At 37.5% G+C, this 17,555-nt stretch overlaps 1 protein-coding gene across 1 annotated transcript in view; it reads left to right on the top strand.

The window, feature by feature from the left end:
* Crybg3 (crystallin beta-gamma domain containing 3) overlaps positions 1–17,555 on the top strand; it is a 101,201-nt gene that overhangs the window by 14,563 nt on the left and 69,083 nt on the right. The window contains 2 exon segments of the mRNA XM_047564213.1: positions 4,389–4,455; positions 16,624–17,054. Of these exon segments, the coding sequence (XP_047420169.1) occupies positions 4,389–4,455; positions 16,624–17,054 (498 nt within the window).

The following is a 17,555-nucleotide window of genomic DNA, read 5'->3' as shown; positions in this document are numbered from 1 at the left end:
GTGTTGATGGATAGAGGCCCTGAGGTGTGAGGAGTGTGGGAACTTGAGTCTGTTTGTTGCTCAGTTCCCCAGAATAGTGCCTGACACATACAAGTGTGCATTGTATACCTGTTGAATGTGTGAGTAATTGAGTCCAGTTTTATGCTTCTTACCTGCATAAAACTTAGAGATGCTTGTTAAAGTTTAACAGAAATAAGAGACTAAGTGATGGATTCAGGGACTATATGTAAATTATTTGAACTTTAGAATGTTGATGTGTCCACTTTACTTTCATGGCCCAGAAATTTGTTTACTCTCTGGCAGAGAGTAAGGATTCTTGTTTTTCAACTATGGTATAAATAATGTTGCTTACAAAATGAAGAGCCTCTGTGTTACACTGACTTGCATAGTTATGCTGTTTGGCCTGATTCATTCCTAAATTTCTAATAGTAAATAAGGCAAGACTTCTTTAGAATTGCAGGGTAGTTTCATTTGTGCCTATGTGTGGTTATGATTCTTTTACCTCACTCCCTGTCATGAGGAAAGTGTGCACTTTCTAAAAATATTTCTGTTGAAATACTCCCAGGTCCCAAAGGGGGTTAAATTGTGAGCAAACAATAGAAACAGATTGTTGTCTTTCATAAAGTTTAAGATTATCTGGATTGGAACATGTTTCTCATTCTCTTGTAGTTTTGTGTCTGAAAGTACTACTCTTTTGAGTTTTTCTGTGTTTTTTTTTTTTTTTTTTTTTAACTAAGCAGACATCTCAGATACAGTGTTTTCAGTATCTTTAGCTACTATATTCTAGATTTTTGGTTTTTTATTTTTAAATCAATTGAAAATGACTTTGTTCCTGTTTTAGTCATTTTTTTTCACCAGCCTTTCTTCCCTATTTATGACGTTAGAGAAAGATGATACAGACTAGGCTGGTATGTTCTTTCAAGAAATTTATATACTACCTCATTAAGAAAATACAGAATAATATATATTATTGTTCTTAACAGAATGGGGTTTTCTGATGAAAGTAAGCAGGTGTGTTAGTTAACTTCATGTTTCTGTAAACAACTTAGAGGAAGGAAAGTTTATTTTGGCTCATGGTATTGAAGTTTCGGTCCATGGTGACCTGACTACATTGCTCTGGGTGCAAGATGAGTTATGAGCAGGAGAGTGTGATAGAGGAGCACTGCTTCATTCATGACAGCCAGGAAAGAGAGAGAGAGAGGAGGGAAGGGGACATAGGGAAGATGACCCCTTCCTGGGCATGCCTCTAGTGACCCACCTCCTCTAGCCTGCCTACCTACAATTACCAAACAGTTATTCCATTCAAACTAGGGTGGGCTGATTAGGTTACAACTGTCATAATGTAATCGTCTCACCTCTGAATGTTCCTGCATTAACACAGGACCTTTTCCGGAACACCTCATCCACCCCACAGCAGCAAGTACAAACTTGTAACAGATTTATAAAATTCATGTAATGTATAATATTTGATTGTCTTCACAATACTGAGCATGATGTTAGGCCCTGAGATACCCACATAAATGCTACATTTACTGAATTTAATAAATGCATATTTGGGCAAATGGAAAACCAGCTATATGATAATAAAGAATAGTAAATATGTGAGAGTATTGTAGGATACAGTGGGAACACAAAAAAATACAATCAAAACTAGAACTAAACTGTAAACGATTAGAGTTGTTTGGGGTGGGGAAGGATATTGCTGGCAGGAGAAGAAAGTGGTTTGCTGGACTGTGAACTTGACCTATTCTAGCAATGTGAAGTGGTTCTGTGTGACAAGTATTTCTGGAGCCAGGTTGTGAATAACTTTATCTGTCTATGCCAAGGCATCATGATGAGATTAGCAGTCACTTTGACCATCATATGGAAAGACTGGATTGAAGCAGAGCAATCCTAAAGATACAGAAGATCTCTTAAGATGGAATTCTACTAATCTGATTAGTAAACATTTAATTAAAAATTTTTAATCACTAAATAAAAAATTTGAAATGTGATGTTTGCTTTATAACTCAATACATTATAAAATTTTGGTTTAGTAATAAAAATCACAGGACTTAAACATAGCAAATAAGTTTCAGAAACTTACAAGTTGTATCCAGGAAAATATCTTTTCATGATTTGAGCTTTAAATCACTCAGTGTGAGCTCCATACTTGCATGCTGATTTACTGTTAGGTTTTTCTGGCATTTTTGAGTGTATTCATAGTGTGTACTTAAAACTAATTGCAGCTACTTGAAAAAACTTTTTGCCTTAATCCCATGAACTCAGCTGCATTTTCTGCAGATCTTTTGTTTTAGAAGAGAAATTTACCAGTTTCATTTAGTCTCATTAAGACAGTATGCTTACAGAAAGTTCTGTAAACACTCTAAATAAGTAGAATTCCAGGAATCTTGAAGCAAGAACTAGGAGATTAAAATTAAGTGCTTGTATGTTTAGTTAGTTTTTAGGTAGGTTATTTGAAATGTTGTTATAGAATTCACTTATAAAAATGTGAGGTCAGTGTTATCCTTTGTAACATGCTCTCTTTTACATTTATTTTGCCAATTGGTGGTTATCTTTGACTTGAGCTTAGACTAGTATCAATTTATGCATCATTAAAAAACAACAACAAAACAACAACTGAATCGTAATTAACCTTGTGGCAACAGAATATAGATGTTAATTTTTTAAATAGCAACCACTGAGATACTCTTTTAATACATATGTATATATGTACAGTTTGAAATTCTGTATTGTTCAGTATAAGTTTCTACATTGGTGCCCTGATTTTCCCTATAGAATCTTCTGTGTGTTTAGCATAAAACTCACATTATTTTTTGTACAGGGTTGCTTTTCCTATTCACATTTTTTTTTTTTTTTTTTTTTTTTTTTTTTTTTGTGGTACTGGGGATTGAACTCAGGGCCTTGTGCTTGCGAGGCAAGCACTCTACCAGCTGAGCTATCTCCCCAGCCCACATTTGTTTTTTTATAATCCCAAACCTTACTTAGTTATATTATATCTCTTGTTTATTTTGAGATCATAGTAATCTTTTTTTTGGCGGTGCTGGGGATTGAACCCAGGGCCTTGTGCTTGCGAGGCGAAACTCTACCAATTGAGCTATCTCCCCAGCCCCTCCTATTCACAATTAAAAGATTTTAGAGCATGGCTGAATTTCCTAGGTCCATGTATTCCTGCATAGACTCTGAGACTTAATGACATTTTAATCCAGTGTATTTTTCAGGTGTTTGTGACCTTTCTTACATTTTTGTCTTTTAATTGCCACCATTTTTTCCTTGGATACTGTACACAATAGCACTGGATTTTAGGATAGAAAATCTAAGCATCAGAAGTTGCATCTTCTCTTTCTACCCCATTTGCTCTGGGACTGACCTTTATCTGGTTTGAGCTGTTGCTGAACTACCAGTGACCGTGACCCACTCGCAGGTACCCTCCTGCTTATTCTTGATCCCTGCCTCAAAGCTGTAAAGTTTCCCCACTGCGTGCATGTAGGAGAGATCACATTCCGTAAGAGGTTGAGCGAGTTTTTCATCGTCAAGCATCCACTAACCTCTGGTCTCATTCTCATCTCTTACAGGACCTCTGCCTGTCGCAAGTTCTATGTTCTTGTCTTATATTAAAAACAGACAGACATGGATGGCTTCATGAAAATGCCATATTCTCTAGATCTTCTACCTTTGTTCTTCCTCTGGGGGCATTTTTTGGGCAGGCAGAATGGATTGTTTTCTTTGTGCTTCATAGCGCTTTGTTAATTCAGCAGTCACAAATTGTATCATTGAAGATTCTGCATCAGTCTCCCTAAGGAGACTGAGTTTTACAAAGTCTCCCAAACCTACTTGTTTTTATGTGCTAAGAACCAAGCACAGACTTGGGCACATGGTAGACAGTCATGATCATAAAGTGAAGCTACTCGTTCTGTCTAGGATAAGGAAAGTATGAAAACAAGATAATGTATAAACAGAGATATGAATATTTAGTTCTAAAATGTTTATGTGCCTGATAGGCAAAGTAATATCTTATGTCAATCCTTATGACATCTGTGAAGGTATTCTAGAAAAATAACAATTAAAAGTGACTGTCCAGAAAATTGGATTCCAAAGGTTATAATAGTCTTACAAGGGTACTCCTTTGTTCAGGTGCATCCTTACTGTGATATTAATTACCAAAGAAGGTAAGAAACAAAAGTTTCTGAAGCCTGGATGACCATATTTGAATGTGTTTTTCAAGTGTTGATATTCAAATCAGCGTATTCTTAGTATAACATTTTGTATTTGAATACTTAGAGCACTGCAGATAAAGAACTATTAAATTTTTGGTTTAAATACAGAAATATATAAGTCAAATAATTCTCTTTTAATTTCAAAAGAGACTGTGTTTTTTTATTTTTCAGTGTCGAAAATGAGCCCATGAGCACAAGTCATAAAAAGGAAAATGTACTTTCATCAGACTCAGTAAAGGTATGGTTTTAATCAGTATTATCAATTTAATAACAATGATGTATTATTAATGTTAATACTAAGTACATATTTTAAATTACTGCACATTTTTCATTTTAGCTTCTGCATCTTGTTTTACTTCTCAAAAAGAACCTCATATTATTACTTATGTGGAATTCAACCCAGCCCTGTTTAACATTTGCATCATGAGGTGGGGCAGGATTGGGATGGAAACAACCCTGAGAAGGCAGTTTAAAGAGTGGTGGTCTCAGCTTTGCCACTAACCAGCTGCATGGCCTTCACCTGAGGAACTTCACTTCTTTGAGTCTTACTTTTCTAATCTGTAAATCATATTACTTGACTACCACCGTCTGTTTTCTCTAGGAAGTTCTTAGATGTAGGTTGCATTTCTGAAATGCAGACAACTATTAATTGGTTTTGGGGAGGTAGAAATTAATTACATGTTCCCACATGCCATCAGTCTGTGAAAGATGTGTTTGGCCGGCTTACATATAAATTGGCCTTCTTTGCTGGTTGTTAACGGTATGGATGTGAGGTGGCCCCAAAAGCTCACGTGTGAATGCAAGAAGGTTCAGGGGAGAAATTATTGGGTTGTGAGAGTCTTAACCCAATGAGTGATTTAATCCCCTGATAGGGATTAACTGAGTGGTAGCTGAAGTGGTAGGGTGTGACTGTAGGAGGTGGGAATTGGGGCATGGCTTTGGGTATATTTTTGCATCTGGGTAGTGGAGTTTTTGATTCCTGGTCACCATGATGCGAGCTGCTTCCCTCCGCCACACTCTCCCACCATGATGTTCATCCTTACCTTGAGACTTGAGGAATGGAGCTGGCTTTCTGTGGACTAAGACCTCTGAAACTGTGAGCCCTCAAATAAACTTCCTAAAATTGTTCTGATCAGAACCTTTAGTCACAGCAGTGAAAAGGGCTAAAACATAGGACAAGCACAAAAAATATATAAGCCCTATACCTACCACCCAGTTACTGATGAGTAGTTGAAAATTAATAAATGTTTCAACCTTTCTTTTCATAAGTGATTTTCTAGGAACTGGATATTTGTGTTCTTTAGCCAGATATGTGATCATGTTTTGGTAGCTGTCCTACAGTCATGGCTTTTGATCCCAGTTGCTTTATTTTTACATGATTTGTAACAATCAGTCAAAGGGACAGTTTGCACTCTCTAAGGATTTCAGAATAAATTAGCTTGGTTAGCAGAAGAAGCAAAAAACAGTCATCTGAAATTTTAATTACCAATATGGGTACTTTTTTTATATTTTTGAAATCTGTATAAAGTTCAAGTACATTAACTATGATAAGGATCAAGTTTGCATCCTTTATTCCTCCTGTCTTCTTCATGGTAGTGGAAAATTAAATTTTTACTTTATTAAAAGAGAAAAAAATCCTTGATCACTTTGTTTCCTTTTCTTCACTCCCTTGTGAGTTTGGCTACTAAACCCTGTTCTTGGGTTTTATAACATCTTTCCCCTACTTCTCTTCTGCAACCCATAGATAGCCAGCCTGTCAGTTTACCATTGTACATGCTTTATAGTATTTTTCCTCTTCGTTTTTTATATGCCCTTTAGTTGCCCTATGCAAGATTTTCACTTCTCATACTAAATATGAAACTTCGCCCATGTTGTTTCATAGGAAGACTGTGCTTCTGAGACCTGAAACTTGGAAATTTCTTTGGTTACCATCTCCTATCTGTTCATCTTAGTTCCTCTTGGCCTCTAAATCCTCAACCTGCACCAAATCTTCCTGCTTTCTTTGCTCCCTCCTCTTCTCTTGGTCTTTTCTTACTTTCCTACTCAGGTATTCCTGTGGTTCTGCTCTTTCAGCTACAGTTTTCCTAAAGAAAAAAATATCATCAGTCTTCAAACTTGGATAAATTCAACCTTTTATTCCCAGTAGTTCTGTTTTCCACTTAAGAGATTTGCTCCAGAAAGTTATAGCTTTGTGGATTTAGTAAATACTTATGGTGGCAAAAATAGTGACTGGGCGTCTATGCTAACAGTCATTTCCTTTTTTTCTTAATATCTTAGTTCATACTAGCAATCCTTTCTCTACATTCTTAATATCTTAGTTTGAGTGTCCAGGATAATTTTATGCTGGAATCTAGGTCCTTAAGTAAATACCTCTCATAGTCATAGGCTGTTTTGCCAATGACTCGAAGCCTTCAAGGTTACTTATGCATGGGAACCTGGATTAACTCATAATAAAAAGAGCACATGGCACTATCTGGGGTAGCATTTTGGCCCATGTAACTTTTTTTTTTTTTTTTTTTTTTTCTTTTTTCCATCCTTCTGAAAACCACTGATAGACTTTCTTCAACCTAACCACACAGACGCTGACACTCAAACTCATGCCTTAGGGGGAGAAAAGAAGGTTAAAAAAGAGTTGGCAGTAACATTTAGTTTCTTGATATTTTGGACATTTTCAATTCAAGATTTTTCCTTTAATAAGTGGCACAAAACATGCCTTTTGTCTTCTTTTTACTGAGAATACTTTCTGAAACAGTACTCCATTGCAAGTTGCATTTCTCACCATGCTTCCCTCGTGTTAACCTGGATTTGATAATGCCTTCTGTGGGAAGGACAAAAATGTGCATTTTTCTTCCCAAGTCTGAGTTATAATACATTTATATACAATGAATATATTCTTGTATATATCTTCTTATGAGTGTTTGACCTTTAAGATGCCAACTCAAGATGTCAGAAATAGTTGGCTAGGGTACAAGTTTGAGCTACAAAACTTAATTGTATTTTTACAATATAATACAAGATAATTTTATAATTATCTTTGGGCATCATGAAATTCGTGATTCTTAAAATACCACTTACATGCTGCATAGATTTTGCTGTTTTTATAACATTGTTACCTAATACTTGAATCTATCCATCTACTGGAATATGTTTTTCTTTTATATTAATCATGTTGTGTATCTGCCTGGAGAATATGTTTTTCTTTTATATTAATCATGTTGTGTATCTGCCTGGAGAAACTTTCAGATATTTAGTTCTCATTTTACCATTGTTTGTAGCCTTAGTCTCTTGATGCATTCACATCACTTTTATTTAAGTGGGGGAAGGCATGTTATAATGCCCTGTTCCCTTCTGCCCATTTCAGAGGAATGGGTATCTCTCTTTCCCTTCCAAGGCTAAATTCTCTGCAGCTTGTACCTATGCCCCATACCAATGGACTGGCACCCTTACCCCAACCCTAATCCTAACCCTAACCCTAACTCAGGAAAAATAGTTGTCTTCTTACAATAAAACATCTGGGTAAAACTTAGAAATACATCTTTGTTTGAGAATGGCAGTGATTTATTCTGGGTGAACAGTATAGAAATCAGCTATTAGAAAGAAAACTTTTGGAAAGAAGGTATACAAGAAGGTATTGAACTTTGTCCAGAAATCAAAATCCTTTTCTCTTGGTTGCTTTTATAGAATACTATCAGGATACCTAAAATGGAGATTGCAGTGTGTATCACTATACTGTCCAAGTGACTAACGGGACTGCTAGGTCCTAAGTCTTTTAGTATGGCTGGTGCTGGTCAGAGTTCTTGGATGTCAAATGTATTGTAAGTTACTTGGTTTGTTTTGCATTAGATTCAGCCTATTGTAGACTTGGAATGGTCCTACACTGTGGTATGTTTAAATACCTTACCTAATGAAACTAGGAAGGATCAAGTATTTTAAAAGACCCTTCTAGATATTTTTGTGAAAAACTTTGCCTCCACAGGTTCCAGGTATGGAATCTATAGAGGGAACTTCAAAAATCTGAGAATCAAAAACATTTATTTTTCTGGCTCATTGATTGTACAGAATAAGTCCTTACACCATAACAGAAAGGAATGGCTTTCCCCTCATGTCATGGCTTCTTCTTCCTTTCTCTTCTTGCTTTGTACTGCTGCCAAGTTTGATTTGATTTCTGTGTACATCTTGGGTTATAACAAAGCCCACATCTCTTTCTCCAACCCAATGTGTATTCCTGAGCTTCAAAGTGATAGAGCCAGTTCTTTGATGAGCCTTTCCTCCCAGATATCACTGGGTAAAAGCTTTGACAAAGTCAAAGTTGAACTTATTTAGTCCTAATTTCCTTCTGTTTCTCTATTTTCTGTCCCAGTAAAAGATACTGTTAGATTATCCCATCTTGGCACCTGGGAATAATTCTAACATTTTGTTTTTTTCCTCATTGTATCAACACCAACAAACAACTCATCTTTTCTGACCTTACCCATTGCTACTATATAACTGATTTTTTTTTTTTTTTTAATTTAGATCAGCAATTTCCACCCTTTTTTTTTGGTTCTGATTCATATAATAGATGAGTGCTTGGGGATACCCTGTGGTTAAGGGCACTTATCTAGTACAATATATATTACTATGTTCCTGTGTTAAAACTTAAGTGGAGATAAAAGCCGGTAAAAGTAATTCCATTGATAAAACCTGATTCCATTCCATAGCTCTTTTTTAAAAAAGTGAAATTCAGGTTTTTAATTAATATTGGTAGTTATTTATGACATCTCAGATGTAATTATTAGCATTGTTGTGTCATGATGTAGAAGTTGCAAATAGCTTTTTTATTTTTGTATTAAGCCATAACCAACTTAGGTAAGGCAAAATAATTTATGGTGCATCTGCTTTGTCTACTCTCATTTTCTGTTGAAAAATCTATTCTGTGATAAAGATGTAAATTTATCTTTCAAGCAAAATTTACTTTAGCAATAGAAGTATAAATAGTTCATCTTTACACCTTAACATTAGCTGTAAAATTCATTTATTATTAAAGCAAATGCACATCAGTAGTGATTATGGAGTTAATCAGACAACTCATCACAAACTAAATCAATTATGACAAAGATCAATGGGTGACTTCTATTTAAGACTTTAGCATCACTTAGACTGTAACTCAAGGTAGCAGTAATAATAATCTGATGATGAAGTATTTTTTTTTCAAAATTTTCAACTATTAGTGGTAGAATTTCAACTGTTAGCACATTTGCTAAATAATATGAGGCAGCCAGATGTCTTAGTGGAATCTTATGTAGAATTCTCTAGAAAGCAACTTGTTTTAGTTTATGAATGCCAAATTTTAGTACCAGTTAATAATTAAGGTAATAGTCCTACTCATGACAACAGCATAAGAAGTTGTTTGCTTTCACTCTGTGGTGGCAGAGAAGACATAGGCTGATAGGGATATCCATTGGAAGAACACATTCAGTCTTCACACTGAAAACCTCAAGTCGCGGCTAGGCACGGTGGCTCACACCTATAATCCCAGTGACTTAGGAGGCTGAGGCAGGAGGATCTCAAGTTCAAAGCCAGCCTCAGCAAATGAGTGAGGCCCTAAGCAACTCAGTGAGACCCTGTCTCAAAATAAAATACAAAACGGGCTGGGGATATGGCTCAATCCCCAGAACCAAAAAGCAAAACAAAACAAAACAAAAAAACCTTGAGTTGTGGTATGAATTTTCCAAAGAGAGGAAGGGATAAGTGCTCTCATTAATTGGATTAGCAGTATTCAAAGAGATAATACAATAAGAGACAATGAAAGGAAGGAAGAGAGAGAGGGTGGAAGGGAGAATGAATGAGAATGCTTATGCTGGCATTAAGCATCCCAAGCCTGAGCATCAAGAGATGAAATTAGAGAAGACTTCAAGGGGCCAGATTCACCAGAACCCCAAATGCCATGCTAGGGAGTTTGACAGCAATGCACAACCATTGGAAGACTTTAAGAATTATTGTCTTTGATTTCTAAGAGAGTATTCAGGCTTTTGCGAATGCTAGGTGAGTGCTCTCCAAGTGGAGCCACCGCTTCAACTTGAGAGTATTCAGGCTTTTGAATGGGCAGTGGACTGAAGGGACAACAGGAATGAAAGTAAGGAAATCAGTTAGGCCACTGCCAACAATATTCTAGGGTAGGGGTCATAGTGTCCTGATATTTTGTCTGAATTTAACAAGAAGTGAGAATTTTATAGTTTCTAGAAAATGGAAGAATGGAAATATGGGATAGTCAAGTTTAGTTTGGGGTATATTGGTTTTGAGGTTTCCAGTGAAGCATCCAGATGGAGATTAACATCTGGTTGATGGTGAGATGTGCAGGTTCACAGCTTAGAAGTTTGAGCTGAGAATACAAGTCTGGGGGGAATCTGGACCATTGCATCTGTGGGAAATGAGATCTCATGAGAACTGCATAAAGATAAAGTGGACCCAAGGTGGAAATAGGAGGAATATGGTTTATAAGGGATGATTACAATGAGTTTATCTTGGAGGAGATTGGGAGAATATTCAGAGAGGAAGATGGGACACCTTGGAGTTTGAATGTCAGGGAAGCCAAAGAAAGAATGGTTTTCAGGAAGAGATTCCATCTCACATTCTTCAGATGCATAATATAATGCTAAGACAGGAAAAAATAGAACCAGTAAGTAGGACAGTGTCTCCGAGAGATTGTGGTCATGGCGTGATTGGGAGAAAAACCAGGCAGCAGGGACTAGGAGAAAAGGGAAGTGGTGAGGGTTAATACCTCCTTTGTGAGGAGGTTGGTAGTGAGAAGAGGAAAGGCTGTCTCTGTATGTTAGTGTAGCAAATGAACAACTGAGGTTTCTGAGGAGACACCAGGGTGGAGTCCTTCCATTCTGTCATTCACAGCTAGTGAAGGAAGAAGCCCAGAGGCTGCTGCCAAAATGCAGGGACAGGAGAGCACGCTCAGGACTTTGAGGGAGTGACTCTCTGAAATAGGTAGGTTTGAGCCAGGGAGAGTGGAGTGGGGAGCTTAAGGGATGTGGGAAAGTTTTGAAATCACTGCTGTAGGAAATGGGTGAAGGTTTCAGACTGATTCTAGCCAAGACTGTAAACCACAAATTGTAGGCAGCCTACATGTGCATAGCTTGCATTCACCCACTGAGTTTTTTTTTTTTTTTTTAATTCATTTTTAATGTAAACAAATGGGATACATCTTGTTTCTCTGTTTGTACTGAGTTTTAAAGTAAGACTCATTCACGGATGTGGAAAAGAAAGACTGGGATTTTGCTGAGTAGAGGTGACCAAAGATAAAGGGAAAGAGGCTTTGAGGTTATTGACAATACTTGATAACTGGATAGAGAAGATGCAGATATTTGTGAGAGCTGAAAGAGAGTTAAGGACCGGAGGGCAGAAGCTGTGGTGAGGCTGGAGACATGGTGTGGAATAAGAGCTGGAAAGATGAGCAGGTCTGGACACTGGTGGTTGTCTGAAGTTGAGGGTCAGAGGTGGGTCAAGATGGTAAAGACGTGACCAGGGTTAGCCAGAGGAGTGGGTCTAGTGGAAGCAGAGGTCACTGGAATTGAGGGTGCCAAGGAACTGGTCAGGGTGTACTGGAGGGTTGTCCTTGTTATGCACAGTTCCCAAGTCAGGTGCTAGAGGTAGTAAAGGAAGAGCCACTTGGCCCTTCTTTGTCTTTTACTCAGACTTCGAGACTCTCCCTATACCTTGACCATGTTCACTATACCAGTCATCATGTTGGTGCAGCATCTCCCACCTGCCTCAGGACATTAAAGGAGTTGACAAAATAATGCTGATAAGACCTGTGAAAAGTTCTTACGTTACTAGAGTGTAGGCTCCATGGAAGCAGGGATTTGGGTGTATTTTTTCACTCTCGTATTTTATTCATTGTTTATTGAATGAATACATTCTTTAAAATTTGCACTATTCCTCAGTGCTGCTTGGCTCACCTTGCTTTAGCCTGTTGCTGACTAGGGGTTGCATTCCTCAGAAACACTCTTCCCAGTCTTTACTTTGGGAGTCTGGATGCCAGCTGTACCTCTGCAGTCTGTCTTATTTCTCCTTCTGCTTTCATGAGGTCACAGCCACTTGTTGGATCTTCTTATTATCTCCACTCCTACAGAATCACCCACGGTTTAGCCTTCTTACTTTAGGAGAAAGAGGAAGTGTCCCTACTTCTCCCCAGGGCTAAACCTTCCCCTTATTGGTGGTGTAGGGACTACATTGATCTCTTTGGCTCATCACCTTCTGCTGTTCTTCTGGAACCTGTCATCCCTTACCTTCCAACAAGTGTATCCCTTCCTTATACTCAAAAAACAGGAACAAAAGCTACTTCTTCTTTCTTGGAACTTCAAATGTTGTCATTTGTCATTTTTATTTCAGTTAAAAATCTCTCAAAAGACTCCTTTCTAATTAGTGAGCTTTCTGATTTCTTTGCAACTTGTTCACTGCAGAGAACCTTGAGTTTAGGACTGGACTCATGGATTTCTGAGGCATTGTGACTGTTTCTCTTGCATTCCTAGGGACTGTCAGTGGTTGTCATTCCTTTATTCCAAAAAATATTTGAGCACTTCTTACTGTCAGATATGTTTCAATGTGCTGGAGATACTGCAGTGAATAAAACAGACAAAAGATGTCTATTTTCTTGGATTTTATTTTCTAGAGGGGAAAAAAAAAAACAGATCTTCAAAGTTGTATGTGTATATTCTTGGCAAGTACAAGGAGGAAAATGAAACAGTTTTGGAATGCAGATGTTTGCTAATTTAGGTAGCAATGGTAGGACCTTTAAACAGGGTCTGAAGGAGGTGAGGGGTTGCAAATCATGTAACTGTCTGGGGGAAGAATATTCTAAGCAGAGAGAATAAGGGCAAAATTGCAAGGCAAGAGTGTGCCTGATGTTTCTGAAGATCAGTAAGCAGATAGCCCCCATTTTTTAAAAAAAATCTGACAGTAGTTAAAACATTCTTTACTCCATGGTGCATTTGAAAGTATTCTTTTCCCGTTGTTTTTGGAGACCACTCTTTTGTAAGGAGTAACCTAGTCTTGTTTTTGCATTTTTCATTTCTTTCTTTGATTTTTTTTTTTTTTTGTGTGTGTGTGTTTGTGTGTCTGAATCTGCCTTTTAATCTTTTCTTCCCCTCTACAGCCATTTCACTCGTCCCCATTCCCCTGCACACAGTGTATTGCCAAGTTGCATTCCTAAGCTGTATTTCTGACTGCCTACCAATGTTCAACTTGTGTATCACTAGGGGACCAAACTTCAACATGAACGAATGTTCAACATTCAGATGGTTTCTTGCTTTAACTTCACCCTTCCAAAAGCCCTGGTTCTCACCTCCACTATTTCCTGTATCCATTTTTTACTTAACTACTAAATAGTTGCTGAATTTAAAGAATTCAGTCATTTATGATTCTGTTATCCTTCACCCTCCAGTTCTGACTGGTCACCCTATCAAGCCTCATTCTCTATCCTCTGTCTTCTTTGGCCATCCTTCTGCCATTATAAGCATCCTTCAGACGTCTGTGTCTGTGCATGCATACTGTGTGTCTAAATGCTCTTTTGGCCCTTCAGGAGCAAGCTCAGATGTTACCTTCTTTAAGCAATGGTTTCTCCCCATCTCTAGTCATATTGATTATGTCCTTTGTTGTGTATGAACCTCTTCTAAACTCCATACAGTGATGTAATGATGACTAAATTTCTTGTTATACTGTAAATTCCCTGACAGCCACAGCTAAGTCATATTAATCAGTGCTTCTATTGCTTTTCTCTATTTCCTTGTATAAGGCATGTAGCAAAAAGAACAAGTAGATGAATTTGCCTCAAGTTTACATATTGCGTATGAAGGAAAAAATTTTTCAAATTCCCAAGATACATATGCCTTCGTGGTAGCATTCATGTATTGTATGCACAATATCAACACCTTTAAGAGAAACTGGAATTGATGTTTTGTTAGTGGTTGCTTGAATCCTGAGTATTTTTCATTCTGCTGACTTGTTAGAACAATGGCAGACAGTCCTGTTGGCAGACGGACTTGGGCTCCACCTAATAAGGGCCTGTGCCAGGCCGAACTGCATTCTGTCTAGGCTTAGGGCAAAGAACAGCTGTTTTCGATCGAACTTAAAATTTTAGTTATATAAATACAGATTTTATTGTAGGTGTTTACATCGACTAGCACCATTCTCTTTTTTTGTAAATTTAAAAACTTTGTTGAGGTTATTTTAATTACAGAGAAAAATTTCTCATAAGATTTTGAGGGAAAAATTAAGCAGCTCAGACATTTCAGAAAAATGAAAAAATGCTCTTTGGCAGACTTACAGACATTCTAGAATAGTGAAGCTGAAAATTGAGACTAAGAAGAAACTGTGATTTTTAAAAATTTGTACATAGTTCTAAGAAGCTTAAATGTGAAGGTATTGGTTAGCAAAATGTGTCTTTCTCCTTTGGAAAGTAAAATATTATGATTTTAAAGGAATGGTCAAGTGAAAATAATAATTGAGTCTGTCAAATACTATTTTTGACAAAAATAAAGTGTTTAATGATGTCTAAAACTAATCTCCATGTTCTCTTACTTTTAAGAACATTGCTCCAATTTTATAAAATTTCACTTGTGAATCTCTAATTTTAATAATGTTGATGATGTTTTAGTGAGCAGCCCATAGTTTACTTTCTTCAGGCAGCTGTACAGGCTATTAATTATAGGAAACAATCAGTTTCATTCATGTTATAGCATTAGTTCATTTTGACCCAGGGAGAAATATTGAGGCTGGAAATTAAACAAATTAAATAGAATAGTCCAAAGATGAGAAAAAAAGTGTCTTTTGTGTGTGAGCACTTTCAAAATGTGCTTGGGTATGTCTTCTGCCACACTTGGGCTTTCTCTCTGTCAGCTGAGGAGGGGGCACTGCCTGTTTACAGTGTGGGCTCTCACAGGAGCAGAAGGTTGAATGAGTGAAGAGGAGACATGTAGGGTCAAATTGCCATTGAAACTGTAGAAGTTGAGACTTGTAGTGACTCCAAAAGAATTTTCAGTGTCGAGCCTTATAAGTACATTAAGGTCCTGACAGAAAAATGCTCATGTTGACTTAAAACTACCCTCTGCCACTAAGGTGGGCACAGACTTAAAGTATAGTTTACTTGAAATCAGCTCGTTGGGTTAATAGGTTCTGAACACTTTCTCAACCTTTCTTATGCTAAATGCAGTTTGTGGTGTGTGGAACGCTTCTTTCAGCTGTTTGAAACTTGGATTCAAACATGGAACGAGGTGAACAAATGACATTATAATTATGGTGTTCTTGCTTTCTTGAAGATGAGCTTCTTACAAAACTTTGTCATGTGAACCTATGGTGCCCTGAAGTGGTTTTACCTTGGTATTCTGATCTTTTTCTGACTCATTCGGAGCTTTCCTTTCGTAAGGACTCGTGAACATGACAGGTGACAGATACTGTCGGATGTGCATTCCGTTTGCAAGTATGTGAGCAGGCATGTTTGGAAGGCAGGGCGAGTTGGCACGTTGGCCTAAAGCTTTTTGGAATCTGGGAAGAGTGTGAAGTGGAATGCCAGCATGGTCTTTGCTAGAACAATTTGTTTTTTTTTCTTGTGCAGAACACATATGAACGTGAATTTGCTTTACCAGTAACTTAATTTTAAGCAAAACAAACCTCTGGAAGTGTGTAACGTCTGCAAAGAATGCCCAGTGCTACCTGTTTTGCATTGACACATTATCAGGACTTCATGTTTTACCATGCAGGGGTCACAGTGGGCTTTTTCTCTGAATGATAGCACCAGGTTACTGTCTTTTCTGTTATTCTTGAAGAACAATTTTACATAAAGTGACAGTTTCATGGATTAATGTAATGCTGAGATGATAAGGTTTGTTTCGGTGTTGTTTGGTTGACATCCCATGTGCTATAACAAGTTTAAATACCCAACAAGGTTTACCATGATCTGTCCCTTTACTTATCTCTCTACTTTTCTCTCACTTCTCACTTTTGTACCATGGCCCTACTCACAGTAAAGCTCTTAGAAGCTGATGCCTCACTAAACTTACACATACACTCACTCACCCAGATTCACTAGCATCACCTAGTTGTTTATTAAATCCCCTTCAGGGGCACACTTCCTACACTTACCTCTTCTGCCCTTGCCTCCATCAAATGTGAACTGGTTACCCCTGCTTTGGGCACCCACATGTGCTGTACTTCTCCCTTTTCCACATCTGCTTTGTGGCTTTGTTCAAGTCACACTGACTGTGCTTGAGTGGATTGTAATCTGTCTGAAGGATGAGAAGCCATTGTTCTGATTCACAAAGTTTCCCTGGTGTCTGGCACAGTCCGTGCTCTAATTTCTTACCAGTCAATCTGTCTTGTGTTTTAAATGATGATGCTTTCTTATTCTCTACTTTGTTTTCAGATTCATCAAAGTGAGGAGAAAATAAACCATGCTGAGAAACTGATCACTCTTCCAACACAGGAAGATCCCAAAAAGGCAAATGATCTTTCTGGTTCCACCTCAGATACCAAAACAGGGGAAACTGATCGACAACCAAAGGAGAGCTTTTTTCAGTTTCTTGGTAACTTGTTCAATATCTCAGGAAAATCATCTCTTGGCGAATCTAAGCAGTCCTCTTTCAAAGATGACCATGATAAAAATGAAAAAGACTCTCAGACTCATGGTGACAGTCACGAGGAAGGGATCCAAAGGGAGAGGGAAATTTTCAGTGGCCCACTGGGACCCCAGGCACTTCCAACAGAAGAACAAGAGTCTATCTCCCCTGAACTCTCAGATACCTTTTCTTTGGATACAACGCAGGACAGTGAACAGGAAACCACCGATTTGTTGAAGTAAGTTTAGAATTTAATTGAGCCAAAAAATTCAAGCTTTCGGACGTAGCTTTTAAACATAAGTTCTAATTCTTATTAATTGAAGGAACTGGAAAAAGTATTTGGTAATGTCCTTACTACTAGGTAAAAGGTGTTAAGATTTTCTGGACCATCCTGGAAATCTAGGACATTTTCAGCTATTTTGGGGCCAGGACTAGTGCCTTTTAGGTGCTTAATTGTCATAATAGAAGTTTTTGTTGGTTTGTTTAAATTTAAGCCTTCTTTGAGTGGGAGTGTTTTTGGTTATCTAAATTCCTTCTGCATTAGGACAGGCAATGTGTTCAATATGTCTATTTTAGGAACCAGAATGGTCCTAAGGTTTTTATTTTCATTCTTTCAATATCCTTTCTTTGTAAAACCTAGTTAAAGGGTTTAAGAAAATAAATTGACTCTATTCATGAAACTAGCTTTATGAACCTTTTACACAGCTCTGAGAAACCGAAGTCTTACATGAATTTGAGC

The sequence above is a fragment of the Sciurus carolinensis genome, chromosome 9, assembly GCF_902686445.1.
Source record: "Sciurus carolinensis chromosome 9, mSciCar1.2, whole genome shotgun sequence".
Taxonomy (NCBI): domain Eukaryota; kingdom Metazoa; phylum Chordata; class Mammalia; order Rodentia; family Sciuridae; genus Sciurus; species Sciurus carolinensis.
Note: the sequence above shows the minus strand (reverse complement) of the source record. Positions and strands in the feature narration are given on the sequence as shown.